This window comes from Megalops cyprinoides, chromosome 1, assembly GCF_013368585.1.
Source record: "Megalops cyprinoides isolate fMegCyp1 chromosome 1, fMegCyp1.pri, whole genome shotgun sequence".
Taxonomy (NCBI): domain Eukaryota; kingdom Metazoa; phylum Chordata; class Actinopteri; order Elopiformes; family Megalopidae; genus Megalops; species Megalops cyprinoides.
In genome coordinates this window covers 15,302,183-15,322,329 of record NC_050583.1, presented here as the reverse complement: position 1 = coordinate 15,322,329, position 20,147 = coordinate 15,302,183, and the positions used below count along the sequence as shown (strand labels likewise).

At 44.7% G+C, this 20,147-nt stretch overlaps 2 protein-coding genes across 4 annotated transcripts in view; both read left to right on the top strand.

The window, feature by feature from the left end:
• The first annotated feature begins 507 nt into the window (after window positions 1–507).
• Window positions 508–7,684, top strand: atg4da (autophagy related 4D, cysteine peptidase a). 2 transcript variants are annotated; one of them, XM_036533016.1, is made up of 11 exons: window positions 508–728; window positions 3,018–3,299; window positions 3,567–3,650; window positions 3,973–4,146; window positions 4,463–4,826; window positions 4,916–4,980; window positions 5,310–5,458; window positions 5,742–5,820; window positions 5,915–5,991; window positions 6,339–6,458; window positions 6,625–7,684. In XM_036533016.1, the coding sequence occupies exons 1-11, from the start codon at window positions 698–700 to the stop codon at window positions 6,802–6,804; spliced, it is 1,605 nt and encodes a 534-aa protein (XP_036388909.1). In that variant the 5' UTR covers window positions 508–697; the 3' UTR covers window positions 6,805–7,684. The 2 variants fall into 2 exon arrangements, with proteins under 2 accessions (XP_036388909.1, XP_036388917.1); XM_036533024.1 differs by having other exon boundaries at window positions 508–818.
• A 4,352-nt stretch (window positions 7,685–12,036) lies between these two features.
• Window positions 12,037–20,147, top strand: part of LOC118774712 (transcription activator BRG1) — a 24,123-nt gene continuing 16,012 nt past the window's right edge. For both annotated transcript variants that reach the window (XM_036524166.1, XM_036524157.1), the window contains exons 1-7: window positions 12,037–12,260; window positions 16,440–16,704; window positions 17,036–17,168; window positions 18,003–18,431; window positions 18,699–18,797; window positions 19,212–19,470; window positions 19,738–19,864. In XM_036524166.1, coding sequence (XP_036380059.1) covers window positions 16,483–16,704; window positions 17,036–17,168; window positions 18,003–18,431; window positions 18,699–18,797; window positions 19,212–19,470; window positions 19,738–19,864 — 1,269 coding nt within the window. In that variant the 5' untranslated portion in view covers window positions 12,037–12,260; window positions 16,440–16,482. The remainder of the gene's footprint in view (window positions 12,261–16,439; window positions 16,705–17,035; window positions 17,169–18,002; window positions 18,432–18,698; window positions 18,798–19,211; window positions 19,471–19,737; window positions 19,865–20,147) is intronic.

Genomic DNA, 20,147 nt, shown 5'->3' with positions numbered 1-20,147 from the left:
GTCAAATATTTCTGCCATACCATAAGAACACATTTGACCCATAGGCCCCCTACAATGCTTCTATTGTTCAACAAGTGCGTAGACATACACTGACTAGACTTTCCTGTTTTTCACAAACATGACCCAAACATGATCCATGTTTGTGTAATTATGAGTGAATGAGTCATGTGGATAAGCTTTACAATAAGTATCTGCCTCTTCTTTACTGTAAATAAATTGCAGGTACATACGCTTCCGCATGACCCACCGCCACCTACTGTATTGGAGTGTGGCTGGATTGGTGTTTTCCGCATTCCCATCTTTACAGACAGGTACTGGATAGACTACTAATATGACGTCACGTGAATGTAAATATACTGGCCAATGAATTGTGAGATATGTTTATTGACAGCAAATTTACCAATCGGAAAATCGCATGTTAGGTTATTAACCAATCACAATGCTATTATGGTTCAGTGGGCATGCACCCCTTGATTTTGTTTCCGGAAAAGAGAACAGGAAGTGCATTTAACCACACAACAGATCATTTACATTAGCGAGCTAGCTAGCTAAATTGTATTAAATTGTCGAATTATGCACTTTAGCAGTACTGTCTTGGTCAGTTAAGATACACTGAAAGCATAGCAGAGATGACTTTACCTCAGAGATGGGTTCATTGGAAAATGTGTTCATTGTTGCACTGAAATGAAAGTGTCCGATGAAGCAGCCGTCACAAGACGACGGGATTGGTACGGGTTATTGAATTACTAGCTAGTCTATGTACCTGTTTTATATGGATTTGTGGGGAATATCACAAGTGGAACTTTTGGGATATTAAGGTAAGACTTTTGTCGACGGTCGGCTCGGTATCTTTAAACCAATTAGCCAAAGCTACGTCAAGCTGGCTAGCTAACGCAGACGCATTACCTCTTATGTATCTAACTTTAGCTAGCTTGTAGGCTACTGCGCGTCTGTGACGCCAATGTCTCTATAGATTTGCTGGCTAGGTACTTGAGATTGTTAGTAACAATTTTTCTGTTGGCTAACGTAACAAGCGCGAATTGTGTTTTAGTGGGTGGTTAAATACTGCTTCATGCCAGTAGCAGTAGTTTTTGCTTATGTTCAGCATGTGTTCGACATTACATATTTTAACAGGGAAATAGTAGGTTGGTTTCCCTGGTTTTGTGTAATGCGCGACACTGTAAACAGTCCGAGAAGCTCGTATATTTCACAAGATTACCGTTACTGTGCAGCTGCTACTTGGTAGTAGCTTGACTAGTTAAGCAGCTAACTAATTACTTGTCGGGGGGCTCAGCATTATTCGTTATTATTCAGTATAGCGAGATTGTCTCGTATCGAGCGTGCTAGCTGTGTTTTCTGGCGACGTGACGGGAGAAAACCATGCTGGCTTCACGCAAGATTAATTAATTGGCAATTTGAATTGAGGCTAATCAGATCAGTATTCGCTTGAATCAAGTTGATTAGCTCGCTAGCAAGTCAGCTTTCTTAGATCATTGGTTACACAAGGTAGTTGGCGATTACATTCATTGACCTTTAAGGTCTGGTGAATGATTGTCAGTTTGGTTTGTAGTTAGAAATTTAAGCTGATTGAATGTTGACTCCACCCGACTGCTAACAATTTTAGCCAAATGCAGCCTAGCTCGGCGGCTATCAGTGAAATAGATGCCGGTACAAAAAATCAAAACCATCAAAGTCAGGGTTTGTACCATGAGAGTCCGTGAAGGTCAGTCCGCTGTGCCGACAATGCTTTGCTCTTAAATTGTTTATGCAAAATATTACTACAGTATTTACATGAGATCTTAAGCATTACCTAACATAGTAATATAGGGGGAGACTACACTTATTACATCGCGCAAGTGTTAGAAGTCGTTTATAGCTTGTGAGTGAGTACGGAACCAGCTAACTAGCTAAATACTCCGCATAACAGCCAGTTTGTTGTCACTACAGTGTAGAAGATGTTTTGTGATCGTTTTGAGGGAACAGTCAACAGTGTGGTTAAATTTGCTACCGTTAATGTCCTCACAGTCAGATTCACTTCTCTAAAACAACTACACAGAATGTTTCTTGTGTTCTTGGTAATGGCTTAGTTTTCATAAATGCTCCAACAAAAAGCCTAAGAAAGAAGGAAAGCGTTTTTTCCCTGCCTCTTGTTGTGGTGGTGTGTACATGGAATTTATGTTATATGACTGGCTTTTTCCAAAAAAAAAAAAAAAAACGTCGGAGCTGTACTGCGAAATCGCATTCAATTTGGGTAAGAAGAGCCCGGGAGCTCCAATTGCCAGCTGCCCATTTTAACAATAATCGACATTTTTCAAATTCACTTAATTTAAAAGTCACACAGGGATCACATGATACTGCCCAGATTGCATGTGCATCTAATTTTCCCCACAAAGAAAAAAAAAAGGCAGTGCATCACGTTGCTTTGTGGTTGAACAATGAAAAGTGGCCTCTTGTGACCTACATTACTGCCACACTTGGCAGCCTGACGGGTTATCCTTGCCCTAAAAGCTGAAAAGGCAGGGTGGAAATGCAGTTTTTTTGTTGCATCACAAAACAACTGTCAAGGTGTAGGAGATGATTCGAGATGGATGATCTGATCTTAGATTTGGAGCTGACCGTATACCTATTTGACAAGGGTTAGCGTCACAGGGATATCAGTTGTTGCAGAATATACATTCCAAAAATATGTTAAATGCAGCTTGCTTATGTTCAGGCCCGAAACTAGTCCAGAGGGTCGATGTTCAGTCAAAGCCATTTTCTCTGCAGTAGCCTTCTATATATAACGTAGCTCAATTGAGATTGAAATTGAAAGCCCAATCTGGAAACCCTATGACTAGACAAGGAACTATTCTATTAAAAAAAATTGTTATTATTGAAAATGTATTTTTCTGGATATTTCTCGTGAAAAGTGCTGTTTTGCTCGAAAGTGACCGAGAGGTTGTTTGATGGCGGTTATATTGCTCTAGGTTATCTCCTCGTCTCTGCAGCTGTGTCACATGCACACTCTCTCCTCACAGGTTTCTGTGGCAATGAAAGAACCCGGAGCAGGCGTTCAGCTACTAACCCCCCCGTGGCCATGAACTCGGTGTCCCCCAGCGCGGCGCAGTACCTGGGGGGTGGCATGCAGGACGAGGGGCTGGCCCCCAATCCCGACCGGAGGCGGCCACCTTCCTGGGAGCCCAAAGGCCACTTTGGTCATGGCACAGGCCCTGATGGAAAGAGGGAGGTGGCGGAGGAGCCAGACGAGGTGGATCGGCTCAAAGCCAAGCTGAGGTCGGCCTGGAACAATGTCAAATATGGTGAGTGTGAAGATATTTCTGTACCATTCTCTCCCAGTTGGGTGTGTCCACAGCAGGCCACGCCCCACTGCTACTTGTCTTCAATGGAATGCCTTCTCGCTGTACTATTGTGGCACTATCCTGACAACACTTAAGCTACAAACAGTTCAGTTGCAGTCAAATGATTGTCACAACAGAATGCACCCCCATCCCCCCACCATTTTGAGATTGCAGCGCCGGTCTTGTTGAAGTCATCATTTCATCTGTGTGCAAACTATCTGTCCTCAGGCTGGTCAGTCAAATCCAAAACCAGTTTCAACAAGACCTCCCCTCTCACCCTGCTGGGACACTCTTTTTTGCTCAACCATGAAGGTAACAGTGTGCTTGATGGCTTGTACCATCCCAAAAGGGCATACTGAGCTTTAACTCAGAGCACATATATATGACCACTGCAGCTGCAGGGGTTCATTTATGTCCTGCGCTACTGATTATCTGGTGGGACAAAACAGATCTTTAAATATAGCCCTTTTGGCATTGTGATTGTTGTTATTACTATTGTTGTTCATTGTTAAGCCACTCATTGGTGCTATTGTAAGAATATTTACTCAGACTGTATGCCAAGGCTGTTGTGTGCAGAAAAATGAGGATGTACATGGTCAGTCATGTGATCGAGCTCGCCATCTCCTCTGCCCAGATGAAGTGGAGCGTTTCCGCCAGGTGTTCGTGTCTCGGCTGTGGCTGACGTACCGGCGCGAGTTCCCCCTGCTGGAGGGTTCCACCTGGACCACGGACTGCGGCTGGGGCTGCATGCTGCGCAGTGGGCAGATGCTGCTGGCTCAGGGCCTGCTGGTGCACCTGCTGCCACCAGGTCAGGGCCCGCGCCTCACCCTCACCAACAAACATCCCTCCACTTCTGCTTTCCTACATTGCCGTGAAGGCCTGTGTTTGCCACTGTGCATTAGCAGCAGGGTTTAATCACTGTCCGCAGTGGACATTCACCTTTTGATTGCTTATCTGCACTCACTTCTGAGCTCACTTTCAGATGTTCCAACCTCTTTAGGACCTTTGCATGCACAGACTGTATAAGCACTGTGTTACAGTTGGCTAAATCCCTTGTGCTTGGTAAATGCCACCGCTGCAATGGGCAGTCACACTTTGTGTGTGGTTTTGTCTCTGTCTACTAGACTGGACATGGCCGGACGCCCATCAGCTCACAGACGTGGAAATGGAGGTGCTGAAGCCTCGCTCCCCGTCCCGCAGCGGGGGGGTTTCTGTCCCCTCCTTCCTCCCTTCACGGGCCCCGCACTCAGCCCCTAGGGGTCGCAGCACCGCTTCATCCGGGGGAGAGGGGTCGAGGAGGGTCCAGAGGAGGCGCGCTGAGACCAGCCGGGACAGGCAGGCGGAGGTCACACACCGGCGCCTGGTGTCCTGGTTTGGGGATCACCCCCAGGCACCCTTTGGGGTGCACCAACTGGTGGAGCTGGGGAAGAGCTCTGGGAAGAAGGCCGGGGACTGGTATGGCCCCTCCATCGTTGCACACATACTTCGGTGAGACCTCTGTACACCCAGACCGTTGTGCTTCCATGTCAGTGAGGACGTGGTATCACGCATTTTCAACCAAACTCTGTCTTTTACAGAAAGGCAGTGGCCAAAACCTCAGATGTTCACAACCTGGCAGTGTATGTTGCTCAGGACTGTACTGGTGAGTCTCCTATATGACCTTTCTTACCCAGAACAATCTACCACCCACATTTGACTGCCACAGGTTCCTCTGCCAAAGAAGCTAGCCTTTTCCTTTTGTATTTGTGTTCTTGTTGGGTTTTTTTGGTAACATATGACTTTTTATGTCAAATTATCCAATAGAGTATTTCAGTTGTTATTGTTTTGTGAAAGCCCACTATGGTAATGAATGCTAACCTCTGGGTGTGTTTCTTTTTGTCTCTCTCCCTATCCCTCCCTTGCTGTCACCCTGGTGTCTGTTCTGTCTCTGGGTCTGGTTCTCATCCCCCCCCCAACTTCCTGCCCCTGCAGTGTACAAAGAGGACGTGGTGCGGCTCTGTGATCCGTCCCTGTTGGAGGGCTCGTCAGAACCCAGCACAGGATGGAAGTCTGTCATCCTGCTGGTCCCAGTCCGGCTGGGTGGGGATTCGCTTAACCCAGCCTACATCGACTGTGTCAAGGTACAGACGCTTCGCCATGCGTGTAACCACAGAGGTCCAAGGTGCCGCAGAATGTTCAGATACAATTAAATGGGTTGGGGTACTGAAATGTGCTGTGATGTCAATGTAATTTGTTTAATGTCAAAATGGATGGAAGATGTATTGTTTATGAAGTCAATTTAAAGGGAATAGGCATATTTATGGAGGAGATGTTAACCAGGTTCATGTGCATGCTCAGTAGCACAAGAGCTTTTTTATTGTGTTGGCCTGTCTCAGCTCAGTGGTCTATTCTATTCTGTTCCAGAACATTCTCAGGTTAGAATGCTGCATTGGAATCATTGGTGGCAAACCCAAGCACTCGCTGTTCTTCATTGGATTCCAGGGTAAGGACAGAGCGGCACTGTCTCCCTGTCAGACCGCTGACTCCTCCAGGCCTCTGAGTGGCGCCGTTTTATGAATGTGCTCTTTGTGTTCCAGATGAGCAGCTGCTGTATTTGGACCCACACTACTGTCAGTCTGTTGTGGATGTCACGCAAGACAACTTCCCACTGGAGGCAAGACAATCCACAGTCCTTTCAAATAGCTGGCTGCACCCATCATTTGTTCATTCTTTTTCAGTTGTAGAACAGCCAACTGATTTGCCATCAGTATATGCTTAGCTTATTGAGAGGGAGAAAAGTCGTGTTGAGATCCACAGTATTATTTATAAAATGGCTCATCTGTGAAAAATCATTAGCAGTATGATTTTTGACCCCAACAGTGATAATTTGGAACACAAAACATAATACTGTACATATCCCATAAACATAGTACTATAAAACTGTGCTTTATAGCTAACCAGTGAAATCCTCTTTGCCTTTCTCTGTTCTCAATATGCTCCTTGCTCTCACCCCCCCCATAGTCGTTTCACTGTAACTCCCCACGGAAGATGAACATCAGCCACATGGACCCCAGCTGCACCATCGGCTTCTACGCCAAGAACCAGAAGGACTTTGAGTCTCTTTGCTCTTCTGTCAGTGTGGTGAGTCCCATTGCACGTACTCATACCCTCATGTGAAGAAGAATATAATGCAGGATATTCAGCTGTGACTGTCAGATCTCCTCCTGTAGAAGTCAGAATGAGAAGGGATGTGGAGGACTCACTCTGGTTTCCCCTTTTTGTCCTGTACCTTGTTTTCAAACCCCAGGCCCTCTCATCGTCCAAGGAGAAGTACCCCATTTTTACCTTTGTGGAGGGGCAAGGTCAAGACTATGGGCTAGAGGGCCAGAGTGGGGTGCCCCCTGACCTCCCAGCCCACATCCTGCCCCGAGGGAAGCTGAACAGGGGCGGCAAGAGGGGCAGCATGGACGAGTTTGTGTTCTTGTGAGCACCATCCCCGCCGCCACCGCCAGCCTCCGCCCGTCGAATACAGGATGGCCGAAAGGGCCGCCCCCTCCAAAGCGGACTGAACCTTAGAGGAATGGGTTTGTGTGTTCTGTTGCAGTGCAGCTCAAGCTACGTTCGCCCCTTCACACTTGCAGGTGTTACCCATCCACCGCTTCAGAGCAGCCGTAGCTGTAACTTGTGTTGCCGCTCGGGCAAAGATGGATGGATAATTTAAGCCAGGCCTTTCATCACTTGGCTGGTTATGAGATTGTGAAGCTCATTGAGATTAGACATATCTCCAAACACCTTATTGGACATAAAACACTGTTTTTTTGTTTTTAATAATATTATTTTAGATGTTAGGTTGCAAGGCCCAGAAAGCTCACATTTGGTTTGGAATCGCAAATCATGCAGCTGTGTACTTCAGCTCTTTTGGGTTCGTAGTTTTTAATGACTTCATTTTATTATTTTTATTAATTTATTCAGTTTTCAGAAGCATCTTTTTTTATCTGCCTCACAACTTCAGGATGTTGTACCCAATAACGGAACTATGTTTGCCATTACGCCTTTTTTTTCCCCTTGTCTATTTTGTATATTATTTCCTCACCAGTGACTCCTAACTGATAGTCCGAAGCTTGGATCCTCTGTACATCTTTGTTACATTGCTTAGCATTGTTGTCCTTTTGCAGTGTAACGCAGCTTCCAAATTGATACACATCTTTGCACGCAGCATTACCCCCTTTTAACACTAAAATCCTTCCAGTGGTACCCTGTGTACTAGCATAGTCCGAATGATGAATGATTGATGGCCCGTTTCAGGTTCAGAATAAAACACAGGATTGCACCTTTTTTTTCCATAGAGTATGTCATCTTACTAAAATATTTTACTTCTACTACTACTTTTTGTGTAGACTACACTGACTTACTGTCACAGTTAATTGGCTGCCACACTTATTTATTGGTTTTTAGATGTTGGGTGATGTAAAATTGTATTTATGAGTAATTGTTGTCTGTGTTTTTAAAATGAGGCTTGTTGACCTGATTCGTAACTCTAAATGTGCATTTCTAACTCCATAATGCACTGTGCACTGGGATAAGGTGAAATGCTGATCTGATGTACAGAAACAATCAGAAATGAGTACAATGAGGTTGTGGTTTATTTTAAATTATGTTGGTGTAATTATTTTCTTCCTGTTTTTTTTGTTTTTGTTTTTATTGACTTTTGATTAATTTGGTTGCATGTCTTGTTACTTCAGAATGATGTTAAGTGTGTACCTTTTAAAGGGGGCATTTAGTCAGGGATGAGTGTCAGGTCTGCTGTGTTTTTGCAGACTTGTATGAACCTGAGCCAAGAAGAGTTAACTGGTATTGGCATTGGCTAAGTGGCACCTAAAAGCCTCTATCCCGAGTTTGAATGACCTCAGGAAAACGAACATACACTACTGAGACCCGTTTGACAGTCCTAGAGCAGTCTGCATCTTTCAGCGATGACATGGACACTGCAGGTACTTTGATGTACTGAAGGTCAGTTGTTGGAGCTAGTTACCTCATTTTAAGATCTGTTCCTCTGACACAATCAAACATGCCATCTCTTGCCCTTCATTTAAAAGTGTCTACAAGACTGCAGGGTATTCATGTAAAGCATGAAGACATAACAGCCTGCGCAGTGTTGGATCATGTGACAGAATTTGCTTCATGGGAAATCGGGTTGCCTCAGACCATGTGACATGAACAATGGCTTCTTGACATTTTTCGAACTGTAAAAGTGATCAACTGCTGCCTGAGTGTATAATTCCTGGAGGGCCATGTGCATGCTGGTTTGTGCTTGGCCTTATGCTCTTAGTGACTTCATTAGCCCAGTTATTTTCTTAATTTACATTGTAATAAAGAATGTGCTTTGGCCCTGCTGTATACAGTGTATCTTGGGAAATGCATAAAAGTAAATGGATAGGGGTGATTGAATGATTTGGCAAATTATGCTATGGGGAACTGGTTGTAGTAAAAATGAGCATAGGCTCTGGTCTCCAGGAATTGTTTGACCGCTCTGATGTAGATCCCTACTCTTGAATTGGCTTTAAATGCAATGCAGTTTCTGAGGAGTTCATAAAAATCTTAGTTTGGTTTTAAACACAGTATGTCTTATCTCTGGTGTTGTATGATGTAACAGTATATACACTCACTTCAGAGACATTTTCATGACAAATAATTAGCAGTAAACTTACTCATCGGCCTGCAGTTGATGCACAGTTTACCTTGAACAAATGAACTTTTTGTAAAGTGTGCAACATTAATGGATCCTCCATCTGCCTATTTATTTACATGACAAATTTGTGAAACTGCTGTAAAAAAGATGCAATAAATACATTTTTAAGACAATTAGGTTTGTATATTCTCATCTGTAATATTCACTGGAAGATGGTGGCATAATTAATGTTCAATGATCAACTCTGTGGGTAGAAACGTGGATATTTTATTTTACTCCAGATTAATTATACATATTATGGGGATAAGTCTGATTTTCCATGGTACACAGTTTATTTTGGTTGAAAGGATCAAGAACAAACTGTTCCCAGAGCAGAAGCTGTGAGACTAGGCAATGACCTCAGCTGGAGTCCCAGAAGATGTGCTGTAATTCTGGTAATCTCATGCTCACTAAATTAAGCTTCTTTAAAAACAAGGCATGAAATAAGATCATCTTTAGTGTCTGACCGTCTGATATTGCTGTGACCTTGACCTCTTCCTCTGGCGGGCAGCATGCAGGATGCTGTGCTCCTCAGGCCTGACTGCTTTCAGCCCCTTTCTCTACACACTCCATTTTGCAGAATTGACATAGGGGTAAAACTCCTGTGTATCTGAAATGGAAAGGAAGTGTTGGGTACACCTGGGAGATCAGATTCTAATAATGAGGCTTTGTTTATTTTCATGGAGAAACCTGTAAATGCCTGTTGCCTCCAGTGGCCTTTTATTGCTCTTTCTATATAAATAAGCCAACAAGACCAAATGCATCTGTTTCTGGAAGTTCCCACATAATCAGACAGAATCATTTCATTGGTATCCAGCATTATCCTGTATAGGATTTCCTGCATATGATGAACTAGAAAGATATACTGTACAACAGCAGACACCAGACTGTGAAGACATTCTAATGGGAGTAATGATGCAAAGGTCGACAAGAGGGATGGTACACTGGCTCAAGAGCGATATCTCATTTGAGATGTTGCAGATTTTGTTTTGTGTTAATTTCTTAACCAGACATAATCCAGAGGCATACATTTTAATTATAATTATAATGACTTAATTGGGAGTGTTAAACCTGTGGAGATAACATGCACATCAAGAACGGCTTATACATGCACACACATATTTATTGTATGTAAAATGTCTGCATATATCACAATTTATATTATATAATTTAATGACAATTGTATAGCAGCGATGTCTGACAGCTTGGCATAGGTGGCAAAAATGTTAAAAGTTTATTTGCTTAATAGTAGGTATAATCCTCGACACAGAACTGGTTCGATTCATGGCTAGGCACACCCATCCCCCACAACCGCACTTCGCCTGCACTCTGCATTGCATTTTCCCTGCAGTAGCGCTTCAACTGAGCATGCTCGGTGACTTAAGCGATGGGTCGAATTCGTTCTAAAGTTGCCAGAAAACGTATAAATCCCCCGAATTTGAAGCATTTTCATGTCTGTATTGAACAAAGGTGCCATTGGAATGGCAGTAGCTGCAGACGCAGGTCCGGGGGGGAGGAAACCCCCCGTATGCAGGGATTTGTGCCAGCAGGGCTGTCATGTTGTACCTTGTCCTTGTGTTGAACTATTAATTTTATTCAGGTGGAATGTTCTGTTGGACATTTTTGTGTTGATGAAAAGCAAAATTGAAGTTATTATATGGGTTAATATCTGGATCCAAAAAAATAGCATAGCTGCATAGCTGATCAATATTTTAGGCACTTTTGAACAACTATTAGATATTAATACTTGTCTTTATAAATAGTTTGTTTTGGGGCTCAAATGAACCTAAGTAACCTAGGGAAACGTTCCTTTTGTTAGAAGAACACAAAACTTGATAATTATAACAAACAATTATGGATAAATGTTAATTGATTTTCACTCAAGATCAGTATTCAAGTTACAGACAAATTCAGCTCTATCATCGGAAAGCTCAGCTGGAGTGAAAAGCAGCAGACACGGCGTAGCTCCAGGCCCAGGCCTGGGAAGCGCTGTGATAAGGATGGAGAAATGCTCTTCTGCTGTGAAACCTGAAGGATGGCAAAACAGAGCCAAAATGGCTCTTTAGCCCATAAGCCTTTCCTTCACCACACTTCCACATGGGTAGTAGTAGCAGATCATCTTGATTTCAGATCACAATCACCCACGTTCTATATCCTGTTCGCTGCATGCATGTGGGCATGGATTTGACAGAACCATGATCATTTTACAACTCTGTAAAATGTCTGTGTGCAGTGGAGTGGTGCTGGACCATGAGGTGATGGGTGAGATGACTGCCTCAGGCAATATGCCAGCCTGCCCAGGAGATGGATATATAATACTTCTCTTACTTCACTTAATTCTCTGTCTGGAACAGGTCGCCCTACTTCAGTCTGGGCTACTACGCAATAAATTAGATACTCATGGTTTGTGTTGTGGCATTGATTACCTGTGATGTGATTATGTTTCTAAGCCATAGTCCAATCACAATCTCTAAATATGAGCCTTTTCCGCCTTTCACCACTCTTTCCCAGAGGTGTGTGGCTAATAGAGTAACAAGCAATCAGACTTAAGTATATGCACAGAGTGCCAAAGGCCAGACATTATCAACATTACCTTTTCCAGTCTGAGGACTCTTGACATATGATGTCAAGGAAGCAGGCTGGTTCGCTCATTTAAATATTGGGGTCAATAGAAACATTTATTTTCTGTGCTTCAGTTTCTTTTTTTTAATTAAAAAATAATACAATAGATTGATGTCTATGACCATTTTTCAAAAGCTACACAGAAATTGTACCCCATAGAAACACAAACACAAACTTGTTTGGGACTGAGGCTGTTCTAGATGGGCATGACACTGCGTAAAGCAGCCAAGTCTCCCCGTGTTATCGCTCGCTGAATTTACCAAGGTGTGTCAATACGGGGTAAATTCAGCTTTCTGCAGTACCGCTGTAATGCAACAAAACCTGGCAACCTTCATTTCTTCACAAAAAAATTATACGGTTGAAGGGGGGCGCTCGAGCCTCGTTGACGACGGTGCAGCCAGACAGTTCAAAGCGCATCAAGCTGATTAGAAAAAAGTGGTGGGAGCGTCAAGAAGAGCTGGCTTGGTGGCTCTTTGTTTCAAGCCAGCAGGCTAGTTAGCTGGTGACGCTAGCTAGCTAGCTAGCAGCATCGCGGTAGAAACCGAGGGGGCGGGGTAGATCCAGGGAAGGAGGGAGACCTGAATCTGCAGACGGTAAGTCAGCCGTAGAATTAATGACTTGTATGCAGATGTTGTAGATCGACTCTTTATTATTTAGCTAGACTAGCTGGTCTAAGATGAGTTATCACATTCATGAAACCAATCATTTTTTTTTCCATTTGTTAACGTCAGCTTATTTGAAACTGTATTTTACTTGCCGAGACAATATCGCTTGACAGGTTGCAAGCCAGCTAGACTTGCAAGCGTTAGATAACTAGTCTAGCTAGCACCGGTTCTCTTTCGCTATGCAGCTATGTGACATAACGTTAGACTGGTCGCAATTAATTAGTCTACTTTTTGGAAATGAACTAGTCTAGCATTGGGTGGATCAGCCCCCGACATCCAATTACATTGGACCAATCAAGATAAAACAGTAAGGTTTTTTTTTCTCTCTCTCTCTCTCTCTCTCGCTGCTCCTCCTATTTGAACCTTTTCAGTCAGTTTTACTGGTCAGTTACCTATCAATTAAGCTAATTAGCAATTGTAACTATTCCTAGCAAGCTGAAGGTACCTAGTTACAGTAAACTATCTAGTTTTGTCAGATCTATTTTATAATCTGGGAAAATGTCATGGGGCGTTATCTAACATTAGCTAACGTTAGCACTACGTGTCGCATTCTATGCGTAAGTGCATCTTTCATTTCAATCAATATCTGTGTATGCATCCCTGTCTATATTTTGGACTTTTGGGCTTTTAAAAAATGAAATCTGATTTTTTCATTCTAATGTGAAATGAAATATATATTACTTGATCTATAACGAAAAGGCAAAGCGTACATATACAAGTACTCCACTTACATGGAGTAAGTCATGTACTCCTTACATTTCAATAGCTACGTACACCTGTACAAAAGAGCCCTGACCCTCAAAGTATAGAAATCACTGTGAGCTACCTTCCCTACTGTATTTTTTCACATATTGCCTTACACGGTCTCTATAGAGGTACCATTACAAAGAAACGTTACCCAGTTTTGCCCCTGTTTTTTTTTTTTTCCAAATAACTTGGCCCTTTCTATCATTTTAGTATGCCAAGAGAACGTTGCCCTTGAGGTTATGATGTAACATGAAAAGAAATGTTCTAGAGTGGAAGCTGTTTTAAGAATTAACAACTAAAATCTACCAGGTGCTCTTGTAAATTTTCAAAATAGGAGCTGTTAGAAGTAATGACAAGTAGTACAACAAAACAAAGAATAATTACAGCCTGTCAGTACTTTGGCACTATGAATCTAGAGCTGTGCTCCTGACTGCCAGACATTGTTGTGATTCTAATATTGATGTCTTATTTGTTGTTGTTGTTGTTGATGTTGTTGAAGTTTGAATGTTTTCAACTTTGTGTGATACAAGTGTGAACATATAGTGAGTATTGCAGCTGCAAGTGCTATATGAATGTCCCAAACATATCATCAATGTATTCAAGCTTGGTATTCAGTGTTTCAGTCTAGGGACTCTGAATGCTGTGGTGTTCATTTCTAATAACAGGCTAGCACCAGCATATAGTATCTGTTGTATAATGTAGTTCTTCAGTGACAGTCCACTCTATCCCCTAACCATTTCCAGCATTGACTGCTTAGCTTACAACACAGAATATGAGTGAAAACACATTGTGGTATTAAAATAATAAACCAAATAACTACAAATGATTTGAAAGTGTAGAGGGTACAGTGTTGTAACATTAAAAGTGTGTTTTATTTGGAAATAATATTAGGGATGACCTCACCATATTGCTTGGTCAGCTGCTTTTTTAATAGAAGCAGAGGAGCAACAGTTTCACGTGAAGCATCACAGCCAGTTTGTGGCCCACTTTAAATCTACATGCTGTTGTGAACTCGGTAATTGGTTCACCATCAGTTTTTCTGCACCAGGTGAAACACCTGTAACAATTGTAGCTGTGTCACCTGGGTTCTACATTTGCAGCTGAGAAACTGACTGCATTTGTTGTGTTAGTACAGACACAGAGCTGTCTGTAGGCTATCTGACATATAGAGCAGAATATGCTGAGTTTGTCTGTTACAATATACAATATAAGATTCTTCCAGCCGATTGTTGGGGAAATTTTGCAGTACTCCTTTGTACTGTATTTATCCGGTGCTGTCTTGCAACATAGATTATAGATTTCCCCTTTTGGTTCAACCTGGTTGCATGTTTTAGAAAAAGCCTGGGGTTGCTTCCCTAAACTAGGATTTTTCTTCTGTCCCATTGGATGGAAGTACAGGTTGCACTTTTGAGAAGGGAGAAAAAGTGTATAATTTAGCCAGCCGAGCGTGCTACATCATTCTGCCATATCTATATTTGTACGCTCTGACTTTGTTTGGTAGCAGATTCAGCTGCAGTGGGATCTTCTTTTGAGAGAAAAGGACAGGTTCGTAGCGGCATGCTGTTATTGAAAAGATGAGACAATGGGCTGATGCAGAGGCTAACATGGATATATTTGGAGTGAAAGTAAATGGAGACTAGTGAGTGTTTTTTGTACTGACTCTTTAGACGGCGGCCGTGAAGATTTTGGTGCAGTGTTTACATTTACATTTATTCATGTGGCAGGCGCTCTTATCCAGAGCAACATTCAGAGCGTGGCCATTACAAGTGTATTCAGTAGGGTTAGGCAAGCGGCTGTATAGATACTCAGGTAATAGTGATCACAGGTACTGATCATTAGTGTTTTATCCCGACTGCATGAGTCACTACATCATTGTCTGCTCTGATGAAAAACAGGGTGGGAAGTTCGGATACAGAAACTGTGACCACACACTGTCTGTATGCGTCTCTGATGCAATGCTGTTGGGTGTCAGAAGCTGCATTCAATGTTGCGCAGTCTGTGTTTACCGATGCATAAAGTGATGCAGTATAAGGTGACGGCCTCGTTCCACCTGGAGCAATGTGATTCCCCGTCCATGGTCCTTTAATCACCATTGTTCCACAGTCCAAAGGCCCTCGCACGTCTAACGTAAAAGCCATCTAGCTTCACTTTCGCGGTAATTTGAAAGTGATGCGATGTGTTCAATAAAAGGGATGTGGAGCTTTTGCTCACCGTCTCCTCAGGTCACCTGATGCTGTCCATCACTTCTGTCATCATGATGGATGGAGATTGCTTTTTCGGTTGCCTTGGCTGTGGCATATTTATTTTAGATTGTTTGTGGTTCTGTGCTGACTAACTGCATACCAGTGTCTTTCATTATCTGTGGTGGATGACCCCCCACCCCCCCCCACACACACACACACACACACACACACACACACACACACGGTGCTGAAGAGGTCTGAAACGGGTCTGATATCTCAGCATTAAACCTCCAAACAAGCACTCAGCCAAATCATTCTGAATGGTTTTCAGTTCAAGTGAGCCTTCACAGCCTTCATGTTGAAACAGCCATTCAAGGAAACTCGATCAAACAAAGTGCAAAATAAAGAGAGCACAGGATTAGAGCAGCTGGCCTACGGTAGGCTGCTGCATTTCCAGTAATTCCAAATGACCTCATCTTTGTTGATCTAACTAATGCTGAAAAATTATTGGCAGGTCCTCACCAAAAACTGTACGCAGGGGAGAGGTGTAGCAGCGCTCCTTCAGTCAGCTCCGATGGAGGTGAATGAGGGAGCAGCGCGCTCCAGTCATATCTCATTTTATTATCGCCTCTTTGCTGTACAAATGCTGAACCACACTGTTTCACAGCCATTTTGAATAAGGAGTCCCTGCAAAGAAATGAGGAAGGAAGACAAACTAACTAAATACAATAAGATCACTTATATTTGTACAGGGGTCCTGTGGTCTCTAGTATAATTGCTGATTCAGTTTTATTTTTTTGCTTTCATTTGAATAAACACACATGAATTTTGAAGTCTAATATCAATTACATTTAGCAGACACTTTTATCCAAAGCGACTTACATAGGTTATAGTTCTTTACAAAGTTATCCATTTATACAGCTGGATATTTACTGAGGCAACTGTGGATTAAGTACCTTGCCCAAGGGTACAGCAGCGTCCCAGCGGGGATCGAACCGGCAGCCTTTCGGTTACGAGTCCTGCTCCTTAACCACTATGCTACACTGCTACCACTATGCGTTCACTGTCCAGTAGTTTAATATTTTATTGTTGTTTCAGCCCACAGTGAATGTGTCGAGTAGAAGAGTGACTATACATGCTCTTCTTTCATTCACTCATTAACACTCTCTCTCTGCAGGGCAGTGTCTACCAGTGTCTTTGCCAGCAGGAGCAGCTGAGAGATGTCCACTCCAGACCCTCCCATGGGAGGGACTCCTCGGCCTGGGCCTTCCCCCGGCCCTGGGCCCTCTCCAGGAGCCATGCTGGGCCCCAGCCCTGGCCCCTCCCCTGGCTCCTCCCACAGCATGATGGGACCCAGCCCAGGCCCTCCTTCCTCTGGACACGCCCTTCCGCCCCAGGGCCCCTCCGGGTACTCCCAGGAGAACATGCACCAGATGCACAAAGTAAGGGGCTGCAGTGGCTCTAGCAGATGAATAGGAGCGATGTCTAAATTCCTCTTCCCTGAAATACCTGTCTCTACACACGATAAACAAAATTCTCTCTTTCCCATATAATTTCGGTGGAGGTGATAAGAATCGTTACACTCTCCTGACAGTGGTCTTTTAAGAAAAAAATGTACCGCCAACTTTGTAGCGAGGCAGCAGTTTTAAAATGTCCTTTCCGCTGATGGTTTTTTGACCGCGTGGTGGACGGTGCGACTGCGCTGCTGATGTGGAGTGTTTCCGGTGGGCTGTGCAAGGTGCTGAGAGGTGTAATCTGTGTGCGCCCCCTCAGCCCATGGAGGGGATGCATGAGAAGAGCATGCCCGAGGACCCCCGCTTCGGCCAGATGAAGGGCATGGCCATGAGGCCTGGGGGCCACGCCGGGATGGGGCCTCCGCCCAGCCCCATGGACCAGCACTCCCAAGGTACGGCGAACACGGCTGTGTGCACGACGGTGTCTCACCGATCACTCACGAGTTATTATTGTCAGCACTCTTTATAATTACGTTTGTACGCTTAATTACTCATTTACAAAACCCTGTGTTCTTTTAAAAAGATGTCTGTGCGCAATGAATGAGAGGCTTGGCCTGGTTTCAAAACCACATGCACATGAATGTTGCTCCTCTCTGGGGTCCAATTCATTGGAAATAGTTGGAATCTCATTCACAGACTCTCAACCCTGAGGCAGTAATTTTTTGAAGGAAATCGGTGTACTCAACTCTGTTCAGCAGCAGACAGAGATGCATTTGTTTCCTCTTTTTTAGTAAAATGTGGGCGGGATGCTTTTGGTGTGGAAAAAGCATCCCTCCCTGATGCAGAAGCTTATGTGGCCAGTTGAGGTAAATGGTAAATGGAGGGTAGTGAGCATGTCTATACTGACCCCAGCCAGTGTCAGAGAAAAGACCTTGGTGTATTGAGTGCACGCCTCACAATTGTGCCTATGCTTTTGTGTCGGTCGATCCATGGGGTACAACTAGTTCAGGTCTCCACCTAAGTACTCTAATAGCCAGTCTGTTTGTACTTTCTATGTTCCACCCAGACAGATTAAATAGAACTTAAAAAAATGTGATGATTTCTTGAATTTGTTTTTTTTTTTTTTTAATCAAATTGGCTGCCAGTGCATGTGGATAATGTCTGCACTGGAAGTAATATTGTGCATGTTTTTAGTGGTATTTTGTGAGGCTGAAGGTTTGTCACTGTTTTAGTTCCCATTCACATCCCTAGCAAGACCTTACCTGCTACTTTCTCCCTGTGTTCAGGTTACCCTTCTCCTTTGGGTGGATCTGAACACGCCCCCAGTCCTGTTCCAGCCAACGGCCCTCCCTCTGGTCCCCTCATGCCCTCAGGCCCTGGCAGCGTGGCTCTGGAGGGCGGGGACCCCCAGGCTTTGGGCCAGCAGAATCGGAGCGGAGTTCAGGGAGGAAGCAGTACCTCCGGTGCTGCCACCGGCACCGGCGGACCAACTCCCTTCAACCAGAACCAGCTGCACCAGCTGCGGGCTCAGATAATGGCCTACAAGATGCTGGCGCGCGGGCAGCCCCTGCCGGACCACCTGCAGATGGCGGTGCAGGGCAAGCGGCCGATGCCCGGGATGCAGCAGCAGCCCATGTCTAGCCTGCCCGCCGGCCCCACACCTGGCCCCGGAACGGGCCCCGGCCCCGCCCCTTCCAGCTACAGCAGACCTCACGGTGAGAGAGACCACCCTTCAGTGTGTTTGAAAGCAGTGTGCACTGTGTTCATCACCAAACAACGCTAAAGAATCCTGCATGTAGATACACGTGAGGAGTGTTCAGCAGTGACCTCTGCTGGTGAAATATATGTCACATCCTGGAAGAAAGAGGATCAGGATCATTTTATGTAATGTGCTGTATGTACACATGGTTTAGGTACAGGATACACATTTGCAGTGTATATGAAGGAACAAATTGAGCTCATTCGGAATTATCCTCCTGTAGGAATGATGGGACCTAACATGCCTCCTCCAGGACCCTCTGGCGTTCCCCCAGGGATGCAGGGACAGCCCCCCAACGGACCCCCGAAAACTTGGCCTGAGGGTACGAGGGGAGGGAGGCAGGTTCTCTGTGTGAAACTGAGTTTAAGAAGAGTAACTCAGTTAAGGTTGTTGGAGTAGGAGTGTCGTCTTTAGATAAAGAAGCTGCCTGCTCCAGTTCTCTCTGCTTTGTTGTTTTGCTTGAGCTGCTGGGATTTTTCCCTTTCAAATGCAAACCAAGCCCCTCACTGCTTATGCACAGATATGAGATGTATTCATAGAGGGGGATATGCTCAAGGTGCATGAAAGCATGAAGCATAATTAGTTCTCTCTGTATCTCCACAGTGAGTTCAACTTTTATCTGACAATTTGCATTAATTTTTGGAAGGATTTTACTGGAATCTCTTCATCAGAACCAGGCAGAATAAAAGCCATGCATTGGCACTGCTATCATTTGTCACATCCCCTGTTTTCAAAGGACCGATGGTGAATGCGGCCGCCCCCTCCAGCGCTCCCCAGAAGCTCATCCCCCCGCAGCCTACAGGCCGCCCCTCTCCGGCGCCCCCCTCGGTGCCCCCCGCCGCCTCCCCCGTCCTGCCGCCTCAGACCCAGTCCCCGGGGCAGCCCGCCCAGCCCGCCCCCATGGTCCCCCTGCACCAGAAGCCCAACCGCATCACGCCCATCCAGAAACCCTGCGGCCTGGACCCAGTGGAGATCTTGCAGGAGCGAGAGTACAGGTGATACTGTGTGAATGATGAGCTGCGTACATGAATAACATGTAAAAACTGTAACCTATGTAAGTTGCTCTGGGTAAGAGCACCTGCTAAATGAAATGGCTATAATGTTATGTAACGATACTGCTGAGGCCCAGACCCGACTCCTCCAGCGCTGCTGCTGTAGCTGTGATCCCCGCCCTGCTCAGTCCTCATGATGCTCTCCTCTGTAGAGCCAGCAGGGGGTGCTCACGTTAACCCTCCCTTCTTTAACGTCCCCATTCTCGGCAGGCTCCAGGCGCGCATCGCTCACCGCATCCAGGAGCTGGAGAACCTGCCCGGGTCCCTGGCTGGAGACCTGCGCACCAAAGCCAACATCGAGCTGAAGGCGCTGAGGCTGCTCAACTTCCAGAGACAGGTAAAGGCCTGTACACACCCCACAGATCCAGGAAGTAGCCTCTGTATGTAAACTGAGCCCTGAACCATCTCTCTCTCTCACCCTCCTCTGCTGTACCTTCCCCTAACCCTGAATTTTCTCTCCCCTGCACTCCCCATCCCACCTCTCTTCCACCTGAACTGAACCCCAAACCCTGAACACCACCTCTTTACATTACATTACATGCATAGCAGATGCTCTTATCCAGAACGACTTCCAGCACAATAGAACATAAGTGTATCCATTCAAGTTAAATGAGCAACAG

Bases quoted from the DNA above. Each gene is read 5' to 3' on its own strand.
- atg4da (XM_036533016.1), top strand. From the start codon at position 698: ATGAAGCAGCCGTCACAAGACGACGGGATTG. The intron at 729-3,017 runs GTACGGGTTATT...CTCTCCTCACAG, and splicing joins GTCACAAGACGACGGGATTG to GTTTCTGTGGCAATGAAAGA. The intron at 5,992-6,338 runs GCAAGACAATCC...CCCCCCCCATAG, and splicing joins AAGACAACTTCCCACTGGAG to TCGTTTCACTGTAACTCCCC.